Genomic DNA, 22612 nt, shown 5'->3' with positions numbered 1-22612 from the left:
CCACTGTGTTCAAATATTAATTGACTTCAATCCTATGCATGCTCCAAGTGCACAGTCCACTTGGTAAAGAATGCTGAGATTAATTATCCTCTGAGTGGAGAAATGTGTCCTCATTTAAGACCACCAGGGAAGTTTCCTCTTCCTGATCCTATGCCTTCTCACTGTTCAGGCTCCTGCCTTTGAAAAAACATTCTTGTCATGTATGAGCTCTTGCAGAATCTCATCTCTGTTTAATGAGATTGTCTCTAATTATTCTAAAAGCAGTGAATACAGGCCTATCCAAGTGAATCTGTCCTAACAGTTCAGCCCCATCTTCTCAGTTATACTATCTGTTGGACAAACTGGACGAGCAAACCAACATAAAAGGAAATGCTTATTCTCGTACTCCATCCCATCTTGCAATAAGCACAAGCATAGTGTTTCCCTTTCAGATTGATTGCTGTACCTGAACTATGATTTGTGAACCAATCCTTCGGGTCCCCATGTATACCAACAGATGCTACTTTTTCACTCTTCAAAAGGAATTTACCACACTATCCCACAGCTCCTCTTGTATCTTTCAGCTTCTTGCTACCCATTTAACCTGATGTTATATACCTTCACAGACTCTTAATATGTTCCTTGTCTCTTACCTTCTCACCTAGCTTTGTATCATTGGTAAACAGAAAAATTAACATCTGCTCCCAATAAAGATTATAAACAGCTGAAATGTTCACACTGATCCTTGTGTATTTACCCTGTAGCATTGGTCATTACAGCCTTCAAAACCAAAAATGACATATTTGTTCCTAATCCCTGTTTTTTTCCCCCTGGTAACCAATCTTCAATCCGTGCTTGATACTTAAACCAATTGTGTATCAAACTTCCCTGTAACACCACGTTAAATGCCTTCTGAACTTCTAAAGGACCTATGTTCCTTTATCCTCTCTGTTAGTTACATCCTCAGCCATCTCAAATAGGTTTGTTAAATAAATTGGAACTATGCTCACTCTGCTTAACCATATTGTGATTTTTAAGTCTCGTGACACACTTCTTAGCTTTGGATTCGTGCGTTTTCCCAAACGAGGTCAAACAGGCTGTAATTCAATCACAAAGAAGATAAAATCTGCAGATGCTGAAACAAAATGCTGCGAAGACTCAGCAGGCCAGGCAGCATCTATGGAAAAAAGTACAGGCGATGTTTCAGGCCGAAACCCTTCAGCAGGACTGAAGGAAACAAGCTGAGGTGCAGCTTTAGAAGATGGGCTGAAGGGAGAGAGAAACACCAGGCAATAGGTGAAACTGGAAAGGGGAGGGATGAAGTAAAGAGCTGGGAAGTTGATTGCCGAAAGGCAGAAGGCTGTGGAAGAAAGAAAAGGTGGGAGGAGCACCAGAGGGAGGTGATGGGTAGACAAGTTGAGATAAGTTGAGAGAGGGAAAAGGGGATGGGAAATGGTGATTTGGAGGGGGTTGGGGGGTTTTTACTGGAAGTTTGAGAAATCAATGTTCATGCCATCAGGCTGGAGACTACCCAGACTGAATAGAAGGTGTTGTTCCTCCAAGCAGAGTGTGGCCTCATCACAGCAGTGGAGGAGGCCATGGATAGACATATCAGACTGGGAATGGGAAGTGGAATTAAAACGGGCGTCCGCTGGGAGATCCCACATTACGGACTGTAATGTTGTGCACTTTCTGCATTTAGATTTTTCCCCAGTAGTAGCTGCCTGGGAGTTCATGCCTCCTCCACAGTACTAATTGGGCTGTATAGCAGCATCATGGTGTTATACTCTGCCTCTGAAATCCAGTTCCATTCAAGTCAATAGAATTAACACAACAATCTGATGCTACAACTTAGCATGTTTAGCTGTTCCAAACTGGGATGAATGCCTGAACTGCTTTTCATTGCCGCGTGATATTTTACTGCAAGAAAGGTTATTTAGTTTAACCTGCTTGGCAGGAAACACACCTTATTATTAGCCTCCTTCAGCTACTGCTTGATTTTATTTTGTGTTGAAGTCAGTTGGAAATAAAATGATGTGCCAGGTAAAATGAGATGCTGATCCGATTATGTCAAGTTTTTTCTAATATGGGTTTAGACCATCATTAACCCCTAGAGGTTGTTTTTGTGAGTAATGTTACAGAATTTTAAAGTGAACTTGAGGCTGTCTGTTTAGATATAATTTTCATTATTTCATCATTTCATGAGATGTAATTACATTTTATCTTAATATCTAATTCTAATATACAGAGAGAACTGGGGACGCAAGTACAGGTACATAAGTGGATAAGGTGGTCTAGATGGTGTAAGGCGTGGGTGTTGAGGATGAAGGTTGGGAAATCAAATTGCAAGTGTATCTAACCTCAGTTTAACCACATTTGGAGTATTATGTTCAGTTCTGGTTGCTACACTTCAAGGAGGATGTGCAGACTTTGGAGACGGTGCAGAAGAGGTTCACCCGGATGTTGCCTGGATTCAAGATTATTAGCTTATAAAAGGAAAGTCTGGACACACTTGGATTATTTACTCTGGAGTGTGAGAGGCTGCTAGAGGTAAATAAAATCTTGAGAGGAATAGACAGGGCAGATAGAGTTTTATTTTTCTCTAGGGTGTCAAATACTAGAGGGCACAAAGTGAGACAGGGGAAGTTGTAAGGAGACTTACAAAGCAAGTTCTCTTACACAGTGAGTGTCTGGACTGCACTGCCAGAAGAGGTGGTGGAAACAGATCTGATAGCAACATTTAAGAGGCACTTAGGCAGGCACATGAACAAGCTGGAAATCGAGGCAGCTCCGAAATTAAAGTTGGCATTTGTTTGGCGCAGACACCACAGACTGGAGGACCTGCTCCTGCTCTAATGTGAGGGGCTTTTCCAACACACGGTTGCTTCATCCACACAGATGGGTGATTTTATAATGCTTACGCTCGAAAAACGCAGACGTTTCTCTTCCACCCTGTTGGACTTGAGCTTCACAATGGGCTTCTATACCATCCGTTTTAGAGTAGCTTTGATCAATATGTTTTTGCCAGTTGGGCGATTTCAATCCTCATCTCCAGACACTGATAACTTGATCTATCCAAACACTCCAAACTTGTATGCAAGTTTTCCAGGAACATATTTTAAAGAGTCCATGGAACTATTCATATAAAATGCTGTTCAGACTTGCCAGAACCTCTTTCTGATAAATTGCTCCTTAAGGCACTTGGTCTACAAAAATATTTTCCCTTCCTTACAATTTTTTCCCTCTGTTTTTCAATAATTACTTTTGGAGATGTTACGTACCCCGTAACTGGGTTGCCAAACCAGCAGAAATGGATCACTCAGTTGGAGTCTGGAGTACTAGAACTAAGAAAGTTTTATTAAGGAAACAAGCAACACAGTAATCGAAAGGATAATAAATGCAACAGTTCAGCGATGATAAACGCACATGTGCACAGAATTAAGATAACAGCATCAATCAAGCTCTATCGTTGTCTAGGGGTAAATGACCAATTTCAAAATGACTCAAAGTTCAGTCCAGTTAGTAGTTCAGTTCGCAGTAATCGTTGCCATGGCGGTGGACAACGTGGGGGAAGAGAGAGATAGAATAGGAACAACTCATCATTCAGAACACTGCTTCACTCACAGACCAGCAAGATGGCTCACAAACAGCTTTTGGGCGGGTCCTTGGTGATGTCACCTGAGGTCACCGACTGTGACCCCTCCTCCAGATGCGGTCGATCCTCTGCAGTGAACCCGGCACCGAGGCAAGGGCGGACACACACCGGGTTCCCGCTGATCGTACCTTTCCACCCTGTGCGTTGTCCGGTACTTCTCACCACTCGTGAGAAGCGTACCGCTTCCAGGGTCTCGTTACCTCGGGTGGCGTGTGTGTCTGTCTTAGCGAACCTGTCCCTTTTTATCCCCCTGCTGGGGTATCGCCTGTCCATCACTTCAAACAGTTCAGGGTTCAAAGGGGGGAGCCGCTCCAGACAGCTCTTCCTCCCACATCCCTTCATTACACATCTCCAGACGCTGCTCCATTGTTCCTTATCTCTCCTTCCCCTGAGGGCAGGTGGCAGACCAACTGCTGATGCCACTGATGCTAGCCCAGGCCAGCAAACATCTTAATTTTATGTGTATTCTCGTAACACTTCCCCCCTTTAAGGATTTTTACCGGGAGGTAAAAATTACAAACATGACTACATTATCTGATACATACACAATATACATCGTTAACAGTTATTTAGCTAATACAGAGAATTTGAAGCTGTCAACACCTTGACAGACAGTCATCACATTTTCTGTTCCTTTTACACGTGTTATTAATAATCCCTTAGACCAGGCTCCAACTCAGCAAACTTCATAGTGGCCAAAAACACTGATGAATTGCGACCAATGTAACCTCTCATTTGGTTTTTGTCCCGGACCACAATAACAAGGGTCGTCCCATTCCGACTCAATTTTCTCTCGCAAGGGCTTAGTAGGAGGGGGACGGGTATTGACCGCAGAGTTATTGCAAAACTTCCTGCAGTACCCCACCATCTCCAAAAGCCTTCTGAGGGCCCTCTTGTCTGTCGGGGTTGGGAGGTCAGCGATAGCCTGCACTGTAGCTTGCATCACTGCCAGCTGCCCCTGTGTCACCGCAATTCCCAGGTAAGTGACTCTCGTGTGGCCGAATTCATTTTTTTCAAGGTTCACTATCAAACTGGCTTCAGACAGCCGTGTTAAATTGCCAATACACACCTCTGTGTTCATCAGCCCTTTAGTCACTGAATTACTCGAAAAATATGGGTGTTGTTTACTTGGCTGCCCTATTGTAACAGACATAACCCAACGTCCCAGTTCTTTGCATTTCCTCGGGACAATCAAACACATGGGTGCGAGTCGTTTAATTACTCCTTCGGGGATTAAGGGAGAGACCTTATCAGTAGACCTGGCCAAAACAATAGCCTTCTCCCATCTGACCGATCCCATCCTAATCTTTTCAAAATGGTTTTTTCCTCTTATCAAGGGGCCCCTAGCATCATTGATTTCCACGCTAACACCGACTAGGTTTGTTAGCATATCAAAAGCCGGTGACCGTCTCAGTTCGCGTCGGTCATGATCAATAACATTCTTCCCCCTGGGCAGCCGGTAAATCTCTTTCATGATTCCACCAACTGTTTCCTCCAGCACCGCAAAATGTCCACCGGGGGGTACCTCGTGGGCCATGTTAAAAACCTCATCCCCATAACTCTTTTGCACCACCCCCCATTCCTCATCTGCGGGTACTGTACTTGATTTCCCTTTCTTCCTTAGCACTTCCTCCTCCGCACAATAGCTTGTCAAGGCTGTGTCAGAGAGAGCGGTCTCGGCAAAAACCATCAGCCCCTCGTCTCGCTCCTGCGTCTGCACAAATTCTTTCCTGGCTACTGCTACGTCCGTCCCAGCTCCCTCACTACCTCTTATCTCACTACACCCTGTCTCATACAAGGTTGGCAGAAATGTTTCAGCCAAATTCACCATCGCGGGCGGGGCCTCCATGCTGGCAGGCTGACCCGTCAATCTCACGACTGGGAACACGATTCCTCCGGCGATGTCATTACCGAGCAAGACTTCCACGTCTTTCATCGGTAATTCGGACCTCACCCCAATCGTGACTAGTCCAGAGACCAGGTTGCTCTGTAAGTGTATCTGGTGCAAAGGGACTGACTCTGTCCCTTCCCCAACACCTTTGACCTCTACCTCCCCAGTCTGGGTCTCTGAGCTAAACTCTAATACACTCTTCAGTATTAGTGACTGACACGCTCCCGTGTCTCTCCAGATCCGCACTGGAACTGGTTTTAACCTCTTTTTCACTGACACCAGTCCGGCCGAGATAAACCTCTCGCGCCCTTCCTGGACTTTTTCAGACCTGTCCTTCCCTAGCGGTTCGCTTAACAGCTCAATACAGCCATTCAAAATTTCCGCTTTTCCTTTCCCCGTCTCCTTCCTTGGGGCAAAGCACCTGGACGCAAAGTGTCCGACTTTCCCACAATTATAACAGACGACCCCAGGAGACTTCCTACCAGACTGCTCCCGGTCTACCTTATCCTTTTCACTAGTCCCCGGCTTACTTTCTGACTTTTCCGGTGGACTCTCCCCGCCGTCCTGACTACCCTTCTGGTAGCCTTTACTCGGGGCAACCTTCATTTTATGCGTCAACGCATACTCATCCGCTAACTTAGCAGTTGCGGCTAACATGGCTGCCTCTTTCTCATCGAGGTAGGGTCTCATACCCTCAGGGACACAACCTTTAAACTGCTCAATCAGAATCAGCTGCAGCAGTCTGTCATAATCCCCCTCTACCCCTTTCGAGGCGCACCAACGCTCACAATATGTTTGCATCTCGCGAGCAAACTCCAAATACGTGCGGTCCCACCGCTTCCTCGCATTCCGGAACCTCTGCCGGTATGCCTCCGGGACCAACTCATAAATCCTGAGGATGGCCTCCTTCACCACCTCATACTTCTGGGCATCTTCCGCGGATAAAGCGGAGTAAGCTTGTTGGGCCTTCCCTTTCAGTACACTCTGAAGTAAGACAACCCACTTATCCCTCGGCCATTCCTGACTTATGGCCACTTTTTCGAAATGGAGAAAGTACCGATCCACATCGGTATCGTCAAATGGGGGAACCAGCCTAACCTCCTGGGTCGCCCGGAACCCTCCACCTTGGTTCGGCACGAGCCCCTGCTCGGCCCTTATCTTTAACTTCTCCAGCTCAAATTCCCTTTCCCTCTGTTTCTCCTCTCTCTCCAACTGTCTGTCCCTCTCTCTCTCTTCTCTCTCCAACTGTCTGTCCCTCTCTCTCTCTTCTCTCTCCAACTGTCTTTCTCTCTCTTGCCTTTCTACCTCTTTCTCTCTCTCCCGCCTTTCTAACTCTCTCTCTTTCTCCTGCCTTTCTAACTCTCTCTCTTTCTCCTGCCTTTCTAACTCTCTCTCTTTCTCCTGCCTTTCTAACTCTCTCTCTTTCTCCTGCCTTTCTAACTGCCGTACCCGGAACTCGTGCTCGAGTCTCAGTTTTTCAAGCTGTACCTGTACCGCGTCTCCAGCAGGTTTTTCAATAGACACCTCCCCCAGCTCACCTTGGGGAAACACACCTTTAGATACATAGTGCTCTACAATAGCTCTGTGTATCTCCTCTCTCCTCATTGTCGACTTCACCTTAGCAAGATTCACCCGTTTTGCCACAGCTATCAATTCCGATTTCCTGGCATCCTCTAATGCCTCCAAGGTCGGCGCCTTTATAAATTCCTCAACCTCCATTTCTGCTGTTTGTCTTTTCTTTCTTTCGGGAATTTTAACCCAATCAATTTACTCCGTCCCAAATTTAGCGTTCAAAATCCCGGACGAGAACCCCACTTATGTTACGTACCCCGTAACTGGGTTGCCAAACCAGCAGAAATGGATCACTCAGTTGGAGTCTGGAGTACTAGAACTAAGAAAGTTTTATTAAGGAAACAAGCAACACAGTAATCGAAAGGATAATAAATGCAACAGTTCAGTGATGATAAACACACATGTGCACAGAATTAAGATAACAGCATCAATCAAGCTCTATCGTTGTCTAGGGGTAAATGACCAATTTCAAAATGACTCAAAGTTCAGTCCAGTTTAGTAGTTCAGTTCGCAGTAATCGTTGCCATGGCGGTGGACAACGTGGGGGAAGAGAGAGATAGAATAGGAACAACTCATCATTCAGAACGGCTTCACTCACAGACCAGCGAGATGGCTCACAGACCAGCGAGATGGCTCACAAACAGCTTTTGGGCGGGTCCTTGGTGATGTCACCTGAGGTCACCGACTGTGACCCCTCCTCCAGATGCGGTCGATCCTCTGCAGTGAACCCGGCACCCAGGCAAGGGCGGACACACACCGGGTTCCCGCTGATCGTACCTTTCCACCCTGGTCGTTGTCTGGGACTTCTCACCCACTCGTGAGAAGCGCACCGCTTCCAGGGTCTCGTTACCTCGGGTGGCGTGTGTCTGTCTTAGCGAACCTGTCCCTTTTTATCCCCCTGCTGGGGTATCGCCTGTCCATCACTTCAAACAGTTCAGGGTTCAAAGGGGGGGAGCCGCTCCAGACAGCTCTTCCTCCCACATCCCTTCATTACACATCTCCAGACGCTGCTCCATTGTTCCTTATCTCTCCTTCCCCTGAGGGCAGGTGGCAGACCAACTGCTGATGCCACTGATGCTAGCCCAGGCCAGCAAACATCTTAATTTTATGTGTATTCTCGTAACAGAGAGAAATATTTAATCAGAACGATGTTAAGTTTTGAAAATTAAGTTGTGTTTCAGAAGTTTTGAAAATTAAGTTGTGCTTAAGAAGTAGAAATAGCTTTGCTATTATTGCTCTCTGTTGCATAGGGAGATTATCAGTTCCCAATTTAGATAGTTCTATGACATTAAATAGATCTGTAAACTTGTAACAAAATCACTCATTGAGCACTGGGAGAAGGAGATGTAGACTGATGAATTCAGAATTATCTACAAAATTATCCTTATATAATCACATCAGTACTTGGCACTCTGCTAAAGAAATTCTTTTCATTAAGTCATTGAAAGTATTTTCAGAGATGGAGTAACATCTACTGATATCACAACATCATATATTTAAATGATCAAGGATGAATTCGCAGGCTGTTATACTTTTGTTACCTAATTGGTTTGATCAGTTACTTCCAGAAAGTTTGCCATTAAGTTAATTAGAAATTCTCAACATTAAAATGATCAGCAAGGAGTTACCCAGTAGAAAATTTTGATGCCAGATTTTTTAGAAAAAAATTCAGAGAGAAGCTTGAAGTGCACATTAATGCATCCTGATTTCACTGACACAAAGTTGATATATTAATGGTGAAACTTGGAAGCATTGTAGATGTAAACTTCCAACTATGACCAGATGGTTGGCAAACCATGCGCAGAATTTGCCTTGCTAGGGTGTGCTTGAGGCTCCTCATTAACTGCATAAACTTGGAAGTTTTCTATTATTACAGAATGAACTAATGTGTTTACTTTCAGATAGGCTCTTTGCTACTCTCAGTTCTAATCTCAAACTCAAAACACTTAAGTTTGCTGATGATACAAAGATTGGAGGTGTAGTAGACAGTGAGGAAGGTTTTCAGAGCCTGCAGAGGGACTTGGACCAGCTGGAAAAATGGGCTGAAAAATGGCAGATGGAGTTTAATACTGAAAAGTGTGAGGTATTGCACGTTGGAAGGACAAACCAACGTAGAACATACAGGATTAATGGTAAGGCACTGAGGAGTGCAGTGGAACAGAGGGATCTGGGAATACAGATACAAAATTCCCTAAAAGTGTCATCACAGGTAGATAGGGTCGTAAAGAGAGCTTTTGGTACATTGGCCTTTATTAATCGAAGTATTGAGTATAAGAGCTGGAATGTTATGATGAGGTTGTATAAGGCATTGGTGAGGCCGAATCTGGAGTATTGTGTTCAGTTTTGGTCACCAAATTACAGGAAAGATATAAATAAGGTTGAAAGAGTGCAGAGAAGGTTTACAAGGATGTTGCCGGGACTTGAGAAACTCAGTTACAGAGAAAGGTTGAATAGGTTAGGACTTTATTCCCTGGAGCATAGAAGAATGAGGGGAGATTTGATAGAGGTATATAAAATTATGATGGGTATAGATAGAGTGAATGCAAGCAGGCTTTTTCCACTGAGGCGAGGGGAGAAAAAAACCAGAGGACATGGGTTAAGGGTGAGGGGGGAAAAGTTTAAAGGGAACATTAGGTGGGGCTTCTTCACGCAGAGAGTGATGGGAGTATGGAATGAGCTGCCAGACGAGGTGGTAAATGTGGGTTCTTTTTTAATATTTAAGAATAAATTGGACAGATACATGGATGGGAGGTGTATGGAGGGATATGGTCCAGGTGCAGGTCAGTGGGACTAGGCAGAAAATGGTTCGGCACAGCCAAGAAGGGCCAAAAGGCCTGTTTCTGTGCTGTAGTTTCTATGGTTCTATGGTTCTACATTCAGCTTAGGGTGCATGTATCAAAGGGGAAAACTTATTAGTGATAGCTTGATTGAATCAAATAAATTAATTTTAGATATTACCAATATATTTTTCACCTGCACAGATGCATCTTCTATTCAGCAAGTTACATGCCAGTACTCCTGTTGGAACATTTTCTGTCTGACATGCTAGAGTAGCTCACACATTAGTTTCACCCCTTTAAGGTAGAGGATATTGACACACAGAGCCACGTGTTTTTACTGAGGAGGAGTCTCTGTCCTCAAGCAAGGAAAAGATATCTGGCTGCCCTTTTCTGACATGGGAGAAGGGCTACTGCCATTGACTTCCATTCTCTCAGGTCTGCAATTCATTTCAGAAGCCACCGGTACCTTGCAATTGCTGAGAAGAGTTGGCGATTTTCATTTTCCAATGACAGGACATTCTTACATCTATAGTATCAGGTCAATATTTTCCAAAATTATACAGCCCAAAATAAATAATATGGTGAGGTTAGTGTAAATGGGTCCTGGATGATCACCAACAACCTGATGGGCTGAAGGGCCTGATTTTGCACTATATGACTTTATCACTCCATGACTGTTGGTGAGTAACTACACTTGGAAGAGGCCATGCACAGTTTACAATTCTAATTGGCCCCTCTTTCTAATGACAACCTAAGTGCTTAAGGTGAATGTTGTCTTAATTGCTGCATTTTATGCCCCATTGACTGTACTCCCAACTGACTTACCTGGCAATGCAGACTTCTTACAATGTGTCCAATGAGACAGTGGATGGCTCCACACATTTCTCTGATGACATTTTGAGAGATCTGTCCAATGAGCTTCCACCAGGTTAAATCTATTGTAATTTAGTGCCCCTACTCAAATGAGTGGGGAAAATGGGGTGCTGGCAGAAAGGCAAGAGGAGCTTTTATTAACTAGCTGCATTACTTCAGATGTTTTGAACAGGTCCCTAGTGGTTTTGAATATTTGTGAATGTTACATTATATTGACTCCATTGACTGCCAGTGAGAGAGAGAACATCATCTCACTACTGGCCATTCTGCGAGTGCGGGCGGCCACCTGTGCCAAGCAGACCTTCCAGTGCCTTCTACCATTCAGTCTGCTGGAAGTTCAGGTCCCAGTGGAGGACAGTGTAAGGGCCAAGGATCAAACAGCAAGATCCAGGGGAAAGGAGCCAGCAGTATGCACAGTTTCCATTTGTTAAAGACCTATGCTGACCATTGAGGCTCTGTTTTGAATATTATGAAAATGTACAGAGACACTCTATTACTCCTATGTTCTCATAAATTAATTAATTCTTCCTAGAGTCTCCAAGTCTAACATTATAAAACAATTGCTCTAGTTTTTCAATCAGAAATCCTTTAATTGGTTAACATGATTGTTAGAAAGACATTCTAATGCAATATGCTTTGATCAATAATAATTGCCAGATTTTACTTGATCATTTAATTTTTTTTCACCAGCAGTAATCATTTTTAATAAATAATAAGGATTTCCCTTAGCTGCAGCATATCTGAGGCATAATGATTAGTCTGGATTGGTGCTTGATAGTTGATAGGACACGATGGGCCGAAATGTCACTTACTCATTTTATGTTTTCATGACATTTCATTCATTCAGTTTTGTGCAATATGATTTTATATTTTACAGATTGTTGCTCAAAAGAAGATGACAAAGCCTTTGTTCCTAAAGTATGGAAAATACGCTGGGAAGTCTACAATTACGGTGAGCATTGGTATTTTTTGCTGAGAGGAAAATATAATAATTTTAGTAATGTTACTTGTCAGGCCTGCACAGGCAGGCCTCTCCCAGTCTCCGCCCAGCTAACAGGAGTTACCTGCCACTCGTTCCCAGCTCATCAACCTGCAGTCTATGTAAACCCAGCTCATCCACAGTCCTTGTTCACCCATCGAACCAGCCGGTCTCAACCAGTTACTCCTAGCCTTGTTACTTTGCTGACTGGTGTGTTTCGTATCTGTCCTCTCTTGTTCTGTGGCCCTTTGTAGCTTGTTAATTTTTGAAGTTATCGCTCATCGCTGAATCGACTCCACCGCTCTGCTTTGGGTCAAGCCTCCTCTGCAGGCCCCGACAGGACGGGTGAACCAGCGACTGACTCTGCAGCGTTTGCTCGTTGAAGGGAAGTCATCTGCCGACACGAGGAGCTGCAGGAAGCCATTGACCATCTACTTGCCACTCTCAACCAACTCTCCGTCTCATTACAGCCACCCCGCGCCTGCCAACTTCGTCCCTCTGAGCCCCGGATTCCGCTGCCCGAATGCTTCAGTGATCCTCAACCCGATGCTGCAAGTGGGTTTTGCACTTTGAACTCCTTCCATCTCTGAATTCTACAGACTGAGCCAAGTTTGCCTTCGTCATCTCTTGCCCGAACGAGCCCTGACCTGAGCCGCTTCTAACTGGAACAATAAAACCACCATTTACAATAAATACAAGGACCTCACCGTCGAGATGCGGTGGGTTTTTGACCATCTGGGAAGTGGAGGGGAGGCAGCAGATTGGATACTTCACTGTAGTTGCGCTGGACTTCAAGGACGCTCGCGACGGAGTGCATCTGGAATGCGGAAACGCTGCTGGCCCATTATCATCACAGCCTCACTTGAAAGATGAGCTGTCTACCCGGGAAATATTCACCGACCTTGAAAGCCTCATTGCTCTGGCCCTCTGGATTGATGTGTCTTTTAGGGAGGCCCCCAAGATGACCAGCCAAAACCCCAGTTCCCCTCCCAAAACCATTCCAGGCTGCAGGACCCTCATCTGCAGTGCCTCCAGAACCAACGCAGCTATAGAGAACCCCCTTAATCCCCCAAGAGCGTGAGCATCGGTGGAGAAACAACTTGTACGCTTGCTGTGGAATGGCTGATCACCCATGCATCGAATGCCCACTGTGTACAGGAAACGGCACCTCCAGGTAGAGGCAAGGATGCTGGAATTGAGAAAGCGGCCTGAATCACTCTCTCTGTCCTCCTGCATACCCCAACGTGCACAGGAGGCCGTGGTGGATTCCAGCGTAGCAGGTAACTTTCTGGACTGGACTCTGTGTGTGCAGCTTGGACTCCCGACCGAGCCTACAGGTATCTCTTACCCCTTCAGCCACTGACCTACATCCCTTGGGGTCCGGGATGGCCAGCGTGTGCACGCGAGCATCAGAAATCACCACGAGTCCATTCAATTCCTCCTTTTCAACTCACCCCACATTCCTCTCGTCTTGGGTTACCCCTGGCTCTCCGCTCACGACCCTCACTTCACCTGGTCATCTGGTTCACTGCTGAGTTGGGGACCCGCCTGCCTGCAACGTGCAGTCGATATGCTCCTGGGCACCACACCTCCTGGGATCCAAGCCACGAATGTCTACATCGCCGAAGTGCCATGGCACAGCTTCATTTAACTAACCCAGTCCCCAGCCCATGCAGGATTGTTAAAAGGAAAGATGGGGGGCTTTGCCCCCGCATTGATTACCGTGAACTCAACAAAATCACCAGTAAGAATTTTCACCTTCTCCCCTCGATGGGTAGCGCATTCAAAACATTCCGCGGGGCCCAAACTGAATCTATGGAGCATGTGCAACTCGATCCACATCCGCCAGGGGGATGAGTGGAAGACATTGTTCATAACACCCACAGGCCACAACAAATACTTGCTGATGCCTTTTAGACTTTCTGACAGTACAGCCATTTTCCATGCATTCATTAACAAGATCTCTGAGACATGCTACACAGCTGTATATTCATCTACCTCAATGACATCCTTATCTTCTCCAAGGATCCCCAAGACCATGTCTGTCACATCTGTTCAGTCCTTCAGCGTCTCCTCGAAAACCAGCTGTACTGAAAATGAGAAAAATGCCAATTCCACACCCCAATCATTTCCCTCCTGGGTTGCACCCTTTCACCCCAAGGCATAACCATGGACCCAGAAAAAGTGTGCACCAACGTTGAATGGGCCAGACTGCGCTCCCTCAAACAGCTACAGATCCTGGGCTTCTCCAACATTTACTGCCATTTCATTACGAACTACAGACAGATCGCCACTCCTCTCACCTCCCTCACCAAATTACCTACCTCACAGGTAGCCTGGTCTGCTGCTGTGGTCCATGCTTATGAGGAGCTCAAGGTATGCTTCACCATCGCTCCCATTCTACGCCACCCGAGCCCCTCCGGATCTTTCTAAGGACTCATCTAACGTGAGCTCTAGGGGTACCCTTTCCCAGTGAGGACTGGACAGGAAGACACACACTTGTACCTTCTTCTCGTGCAAGTTTTACTTTACACAGCACCATTTTGGTGTAGGAAACAGGGAGCTACTCACCATTCAGTGGGCCTTGGAGACATTGGAAACATTGAGCCCTTCCTGATCTGGATCCGCTACCAGAACCTCACATCTGCCAAGTCAACCCACGTCAGCCTCGCTGGGTCTTCTTCTTCGAGCAATTCAGCTTCACCATCTCTCACCAATCTGGCTCCAAGAGCACTAAGACAGTCATGACAGTTTGACCTAGATGAAATAGAGTTCAGCCCTCAGCCCATCTTTCCGTCTTTGTAGATCCTTTCCCCAGTCTTCTGGGATCTTGAGAACTGGATCCGTCAAGCTCTACAGCATGAGCCTGCTCTGGCCAACACACCTGACAACCGCATGTAGGTTCAGGCGACTGTGCACTCTGAGGTGCTCATGTGGACCTGCTCCTCACCCCTCTCCAGCTATCTGTGATGCTGGTTTTGGTGGCCCACCATGATCACAGATGTATGTCAGTTTGTTGTTGCCTTCCCTCAATGACCAGTTCCTCTAACCAGTGACCCTCTGGGCTCCTGTGCCCCCTAGCGGTCTTTTGACTGCGGTGGTCCCACATCAGCAAGAGTTCAAAGTTCAAAGTACATTTATTGAAATACATATATGTGAGCATATACAACCCTGAGATTTGTTTTCTTGTGAGCATTCACAGTAACTCCAAGAAACACAATAGAATCAGTGAAAGACTGCTCCCAACAGGACAGACAATATGCAAAAGACAACAAACTGTGCAGATACCTAACTACCTAAATAAATAAATAAGCAGTAAATACCGAGAACATGATATGAAGAGTCCTTGAAAATGAGTCTCTGGGTTGTGGGAACAGTTCAGTGATGGGGTGAGTGACGTTATCTCCTCTGGTTCAAGAACCTGATGGTTGAGGGGTAATTACTGTTCCTAAACCTGGTGGTGTGGGTCCTGAGGCTCCTGTATATCCTTCCTGGTGGCAGCAGCGAAGAAACGAGCATGTCCTGGATGTTGGGGGGGTTCTTGATGACGGATGCTGCTTTCCTGCAACAGCGCTGCATGTAGATGTGCTCAATGATGGGAGGGCTTTACCTGTGATTGGCTGGGTTGTATCCACTTTTATTTTTGCAGGATTTTCCATTCAAGGGCATTGGTGTTTTCATACCAGGCTGTGATGCAGCTAGTCAATATTCTCTCCACTACAGAGCTACAGAAGTGTGTCAAAGTTTTAGATGCCATGCTGAACCTTTGCAAACTTCCAAGGAAGTAAAGGCACTGACGTGCTTTCTTCATAATGGCGCTTGCGTGCTGGGCCCAGGACAGATCCTCTGAAATGAAAACACTGAGGAACTCTAAGTTGCTGACACTCTCAACCTCTGATCCCCTGATGAGGACCGGTTCATGGACCTCCTCCTGAAGTCAATAATCAGCTCCTTGGTCTTGCTGACAACGAGTGAGAGGTTGTTGTTGTGGCAACACTCAGCCAGATTTTCAATCTCCCTCCTATATGCTGATTCGTCACGTCCTTTCATCCGGCTAATGATATTTGTGTCATCAGCAAACTTAAATATGGCTTTGGATCTGTACTTGGCCTCACATCCATAAGTCTAAAGCTGATGGAGGTTGCGTCGAAAACAGGGCCATGGTGATCGTGAGAGTGGTGGATCGGTTCTTCAATGCATTCCACTTCATTGCCCTCCCCAAATCTCGTCAGCTGCTGAGGCAGTGGACCTGGTTCTCCACCATGCAGCTTGCCTCTATGGTTTCCCTCAGGATATTGTGTCAGACTGGGGCCCATTATTTGTTGCCCATTTCCACTCCCTCCAGTGTACCTCAGTAATCTTGTCCTCTGGCTATCATCTACAGACTAATGCTCAGTCAGAAAGAGCCAATCAGCAAGTGGAGAAGTTTCTGTGGTGCTTCTCTGCCTCTAACCCTTCCACATGGAAGAAGTTTCTGCTCAGGGCCATCTACACACCTGCTCTGCCATGGGTACGTCACCCTTTGAAGTGCTTCATGGCTACCAACCCCTATTGTTCCCTGCAATAGTGCAGGTCCTGTCTGCCAGGGCCTTGGCTTGCCACTGCCGGAATCCTAGCTTCCAACTGTGCCTACTGCTGCCAGGCCAACCACCGATGGTGCCCAGCCAGACTACTCTGATCGGGGGTCCATGTCTAGCTGTTCACCCAAGACCTGCCCCTTTGCACCAAATTCCGTAAGCTCTCATCCCTGTTCGCTGGTCCCTTCAAGATTACCCATATTATCAATCTAGTCACTTACTATCACCAGCTGCCACCATCCCTGAGGATCTCACCTACCTTCCACGTGACCTGCCTTAAACCTATTCATGCATTGACCACTCAACCCACCTGATCATGCACCTCCAGAACCTAGGATGGTGGAAGGAGGTCCAGTGTACAGGGTTCACCAGGTTGATGGATTCCTGTCATCATGGACAGTGTATGCAGTATCTGGTCCACTGGAAAGGGTACAGCCTGGAGAAATCTTGGGTGCTGTCTAGTTTCATCTTGGATCCATCACTCAACGAGGAGTTCCACTGGACTTATCCAGATCATCCTGGGTTGTCGGTGCCCTCTATAGGAAGGAGTGGGTCCTGCCAGGCCTCTTCCAGTCTCCACCCAGCCACTAGCTTCCACTTCGTCACCTGCAGCCTATTTAAACCCAGCTCTCATCCACAGTCCTTGTTCACTCATATGAACCAGCCAGCCTCGAACAGTTGCTCCTAGCCTGCAGTTACCTTGTTGCCTGTGGTGTTTTGTATCTGTTCTTCTCGTTTTGTGGCCCCTTGTGGCTTGTTATTTTTGCAGTCTATTATTAAAGTTATCACTCATCGCTGAATCGTCTCTGTGCTCTGCTTTGGGTCAAGCCTCCCCTATATGTCCTGACATAGCTGAGAAAGATTTAAATATTTCATATTGAGTTTGTTGATTATTCTTGAGAACGGATTGGATATTTTAATGTCTCATTGGTGAGCTCTTTTCATATGAGAGAGAAACAGTTGTAATTTTACATTCAAGTGATTGAGTCATAATTACAGAGGATGCATCGCTGTACTGCTTCCATTGCCTCTGCAGTCTGGCACTGTTCCATGGTCATTTTTTGATGGCCACATTCATAGTTGTTAATGTCCATTTATGTATGAGTAATGTGCATCTGCTGTGGCTGGTCCACAAGCGTCACCCAGTACCCGACCCCGCCCTCTCCCTTTCCCATTGTTTCTAGATGCAGCCGCAGAGCTTCAAAAATTTAACTGCCAATCACACTCTCTCCGTGGTCACTTTTTCATTCTTTCCAGTCTTTATTCTAATTGTTACCTTCTGTTCATACAGTACTGTACAGGCAATACCATTTGCTTGTATTTTCTGCTACTGACTGGCAGACCACAGTTTGTGTGGCTTCAGAGCTGTGTGTCAGACGTGGCTGTAAACAGCACTGGGGCCCCACAGAGGACTGTATTGGCTCCTTTCCTGTTTACCCTGTATACCTCGGACTTTAGATACAACACTGAGTCATGTCATCTGCAGAAATTCTCTGATGACTCAGCAGTAGCTGGGTGTATTAAGGGAGGACAGGAGGATGAATACAGGGCCCTGGTGGAGGACTTTGTCAAATGGTGCAAGCTGAATAATTTGCAGCTCGACATCAGTAAACAAAGGAGATGATGATGGACTTTAAGAAGACTAAATCTGCACTCCTCCTGTTACTCTTGATGGTGAGGATGTGGATGTGATGAGGACCTACAATTACCTGGGGGTACACCTGGATGACAGACTTGAGTGGAGCACCAGGACAGAGGCTGCGTACAAGAAGGGCCAGAGTCTCCTCTACTTTTTGAGGGGAATGAGGTCCTTTGGTGTATACAGGCCTCTCCTCCACACTTTCTACCAGTCTGTTGTTGCCAGTACAAACTTCCATGCAGTGGTGTGCCGGGGCAATGGCATCAACACGGGTGATGCCAACAGGCTCAATAAACTGATTAGAAAGGCTGGCTCTGTTATAGGAGTCAAACTGGACACAGTGGAGGCTGTGGTAGAACAAAGGACCCTACAGAAAATCCTGGCAATTCTGGACAATGACTCTCACTCTCCGCTTGCCACTTTGGCTGATCAGAGGAGCGCTTTTAGTGATAGTTTAAGACAACTGCGCTGCTCCAAAGAGTGCTATGAGGTCATTCTTACCCTCGGCCTTTAGGCTCTATAATGAGTCAACCTATAGCCAGGGAAGTGATGACCCCCTCCTGTCAGACTGTTTGAGGTAACTTATGTTTTATTTTTTCTTACTTCTCATCTAATATTTGTATGTTTGTGTATCAGTGCACTTGCAATGCTACAATGACACTGTAATTTTTGGGATCAATAGAGTATCTATCTATCTACTGAGACTTTTCTACACGGGCAATACATTTATTATTACCTTTGCTTGAATTTTATTAGTTATTTACTATATCACATAATATTCTCAGTCTCACAATTTCTGTATTGCTTCTTATACATTAATCTTTGATCACACTCCTCCTTTCACATTTTCAGTTATAATAGCTTCCTGGAGAGTGCACATAGATCGCTGGGATCTGGGGGCGGGCACAGTGACAAAGTTCCATTGGGGTTTGGCATGTCGATGTTTGCTGGCCATGTCTGCTTATGTAAAGTTTTTCGTAAAATTCTATTCTATTTTTTTCCTTGTAAGAAAATGAAGTTCAAGATAGTATATGGTAACATATACATACTTTGATAATAAATTTACATTGAACGGTCAATAAGTATGTTAAGGCCATATTTTTATGTGTGTTTTTACCATGTGATTAACAGCAGAGAATATTACATTGCTATGGATACACTTGGTAAACACCAAGTACTTCTCCCTCTGTGTTTTAACACAATGTAAGGCGATTCTTCCAAACCTGTTATTCATCCTTTCTGCTGGAGCCTTATTCCTAGTTCAAAGCAGGGCAAATCAGCTCCACATCCGACTCCCTTAGTGCTGTGGTTTTCTATTGAGTTTAAGTGAATCAAGTGTAACATTAAAATAAAGAAAGTGGATTTGAAATGGAAATTGTTTTATTTACAGAGAGACAGGGAATGGAGAATAGTTTGAGAAGCAAGTTAAATATAGAGATAATTAAGCTTCATCAAATGAAGATGAAAAACATCGTAATTCAGAACTCATATAAAGGTGAGGTAAAGAAGCAGTAAGATTTTGAGAGTGAAATAAGAATAGGATGCAAATTAGGGAATAATTTTTGGGTAGAACGGGATCAGGCAAAAGATGGCTCTTTGATGGATCATATCTGTTAGCATTCAGGGTCTCATTCTGAGAAAATGTTAATCTGGATAAATGAACTGCAATATTAAGATAATTTACACCCCACGTCTCTTATTATCTTACACAGATTTATTAAAACAAAGATCTTTTTAATGAGCATTGCAAAATGAAAATTTTAATGATAAATGTGCTTTCCATGTGGCCGGTTTAATAAGGATGAATTACCATAGCATTAACAACTAATTATTATTAACTCTGTTCTCACCATCTGACGTTTTAAGTTTAAATGTTGTTTAGAATGTCCTCATTGCTGCGGTGGAATGAATCTTGTTCACAGATTGAATGAGCCATTCTGAAGCCTTACACAGCTTTTCTGAGGTTGAGTGGCTGGAATGGAATGGGAAATTGGAAGTTGTTTCTCACAGGGGACATGGAGTGAAGGTAATGGAGGATAAGAAACTGGTTCAAGAACCGAACTGATGTATCTGGAGGCAAAGGATCTGGGGTGAAGGATGCTAGTGTGTTGTTTTCAAGGAGCTAAGGCCAAGAGTTAACAATTTTAGTTTGGGGTACAGGAAGAAATTTGAGGAAAGTGGGTCAGAATGTACATATGTAGAGCACATTGACACTTCCATGGAGAATGGAGGGCCCACTGCTTAGTGCCTATCAAGTTAAGTCAAGTTTATTGTCATTTTGACTATATACATGTATACCACCAAATGAAACAGTATTTCTTTGGACCAGAGTGTAAAGCACAGTAGTACACATAACACACAATAACTTTGGAAAGTAAGAATTAAATCTACAAATGAGTTAAGCATAGATAAACAAAGTAAAGGGCATAAGTTAAATATTGTAGGGTACAGTACAAGTTATCTGCTGACACTTCGAATACGATGCGACAGGGAGTTCAGAACCCTAATGGCTGAGGGAAGAAACTGTTTCCCATCCTGACCATTCTTGTTTTTATAAATCAGAGTCTCCTGCCTGATGGTTGAATGTCCAAGAGGATGCTAGATGGATGGGTGGAATACTAAGGTCCCTGTGTACTCAGCGCTTCTGATAAATGTCCCCATTGTTTGGTAGGGAGACCTCTATGATCCTCTCAGCTGTTCTCTCAGTCTTTTGTGAGGACTTCCGGTCCAGTGCTCTGTAGCTCCCAACCCAGCAGCTTGTCAGGACGCTCTCAATGGTGCTCCTGTAAAATTCTGTTAAGATGGAGGGTTGTGGGGGGTTGGGGGGGAGCCTCGCTTGCCTCAACCTCCTCAGGAAGTGGAAGTGGTGCTGTGCCTTCTTGTTCAGGGAGGTGATATTGAGGGACCAGGTGAGGTCGTTCAAGATGTGAGCTCCCAAGAACTTGGTGCACTCAGCTCTCTGTATGGAGGAGCCATGTATGTGCAGAGGGAGATGATTCCATGATGGTCAAAATGGTCTGTACTTCCACGCCTGTGCACTGTAACGTGCTGGGGACCAGACCTCTGTGTATCCCTGTGTCACGACTGGGTCCATGGGCATTCAGTAGTTTTAAGTGCTGACAGACTGGATACACTTTGTACTTGACCCTTCATAATTGAAATGTCTCACTCTGCCCAATTCATCCCAATGGGATCAACAACCTCCATTAAAAAGCTGAGCTCATTTTTCAGTTTATTTTATTTTCATTGAATATTTATTTTTAAAATTAATTAATAGAAATTTAGTATGTTTTATATTTTGGCATTTCTTTAGCAATTCCAGTAACTTGCCTGGTGTGTTAGGGCTGGGTGTGTCTGCACCCACACCACCCCCTGTCCTGGCGCTCCTTCTCTGCCACCTGTCCCAAGCCCCTCCCATGGTGCCCCACCCTTGCCATTTCCCAACATCCCTTGCTTCTACAAACTCGCTCTCCACTCTACATTGACTAATACAATACTGTGCAAACGTCTTAGACCCCATATATATATATATACACGCACACACACACACACACACACCCCTAAGACTTTTGCACAGTACTGTATATGTTTATTTAATAATTTAAATAAATTTCAGAGCTGATTAAAAGAATGAAATTGCTTTGGAGCCACAGTATAATCTATGTATGGGTTGATCTCTATATTTGAGGAATAATGTGCTTGCAGAATAGTTGGGAAGGATAGGATCGAGACTAAAATTATTTATACAAAGACAACAATGAACAAGTCTTATTGGATTACTTCTGTAATCAAACAGACTACATATGTACTGTATTATGAGACAAAGTAATGACTGCTTTCTGGGTAGCCTTTGCATTATCCAAGGATATTTAGATTTATTAAGGATCTGATAGAATACAGCAACATTGAAAATTTTCAGCCACTCCATATAGTAATATAGTATATATGCAATAAACTATATTTCCCCTCAACCATCAGGCTCTTGAACCAGTGGGGATAACTTCACTTACCCCAGCACTGAACGTTCCCACAACCTATGTACTCACTTTCATGGATTCTTCCTCTCATGTTCTCGGTATTTATTTATTTTTATCATTATTTCTGTTTTTTTCTTTTATATTTACATAGTCTATTGTCTTTTGCGCACTGATTGTTTGTCTGTCCTGTTGTTTGTGGTCTTTCAATTTTTTAAAAATGTTTCTTGGATTTACTGAGTATGCCCGCAAGAAATTGAATCTCGGGGTTGTATAGGGTGATGTATGCAGTAGGTACTTTGATAATAAATTTACTTTGAACTTAAACTAACTTTTAGGAGACATGGTATATGCTTAGAAAACTGTGGTAGAAAATTACTGCCTAAAAAACTGATGTAAACAGACACAAACAACTTTTAAAAGGGATTGGAAAAGTGTTTGAGGGAGTACAATTTGCACGACATTGGGAAAGACCATAAGACAAGGAAGCAGAATTAGTCCATTTGGCCCGTTGAGTCTGTTCCGTGAAAGAGCAGGGAATGGGACCAATAGGAATGCTTTACTCAGACCAACATAGTCTTGATGGGCCAAGTAGTATCCTTCACTGAAGTAATATTTCCAAAATTCTCAGAGAATAATCTGCAAAGCTGAACAAATCACAAGGAATAATATTAATTTTTGTGCTGAAATTGC

The 22612-nt window shown here is 44.6% G+C and overlaps 1 protein-coding gene across 2 annotated transcripts in view; it reads left to right on the top strand.

Moving 5' to 3' along the window:
• Positions 1-22612, top strand: part of cpne7 (copine VII) — a 128582-nt gene that overhangs the window by 41150 nt on the left and 64820 nt on the right. For both annotated transcript variants that reach the window (XM_063067039.1, XM_063067040.1), the window contains exon 3: positions 11628-11702. In XM_063067039.1, the coding sequence (XP_062923109.1) occupies positions 11628-11702 (75 nt within the window). The remainder of the gene's footprint in view (positions 1-11627; positions 11703-22612) is intronic.

Source organism: Mobula hypostoma, chromosome 14 (genome assembly GCF_963921235.1).
Source record: "Mobula hypostoma chromosome 14, sMobHyp1.1, whole genome shotgun sequence".
Lineage (NCBI taxonomy): Eukaryota > Metazoa > Chordata > Chondrichthyes > Myliobatiformes > Myliobatidae > Mobula > Mobula hypostoma.
Note: the sequence above shows the minus strand (reverse complement) of the source record. Positions and strands in the feature narration are given on the sequence as shown.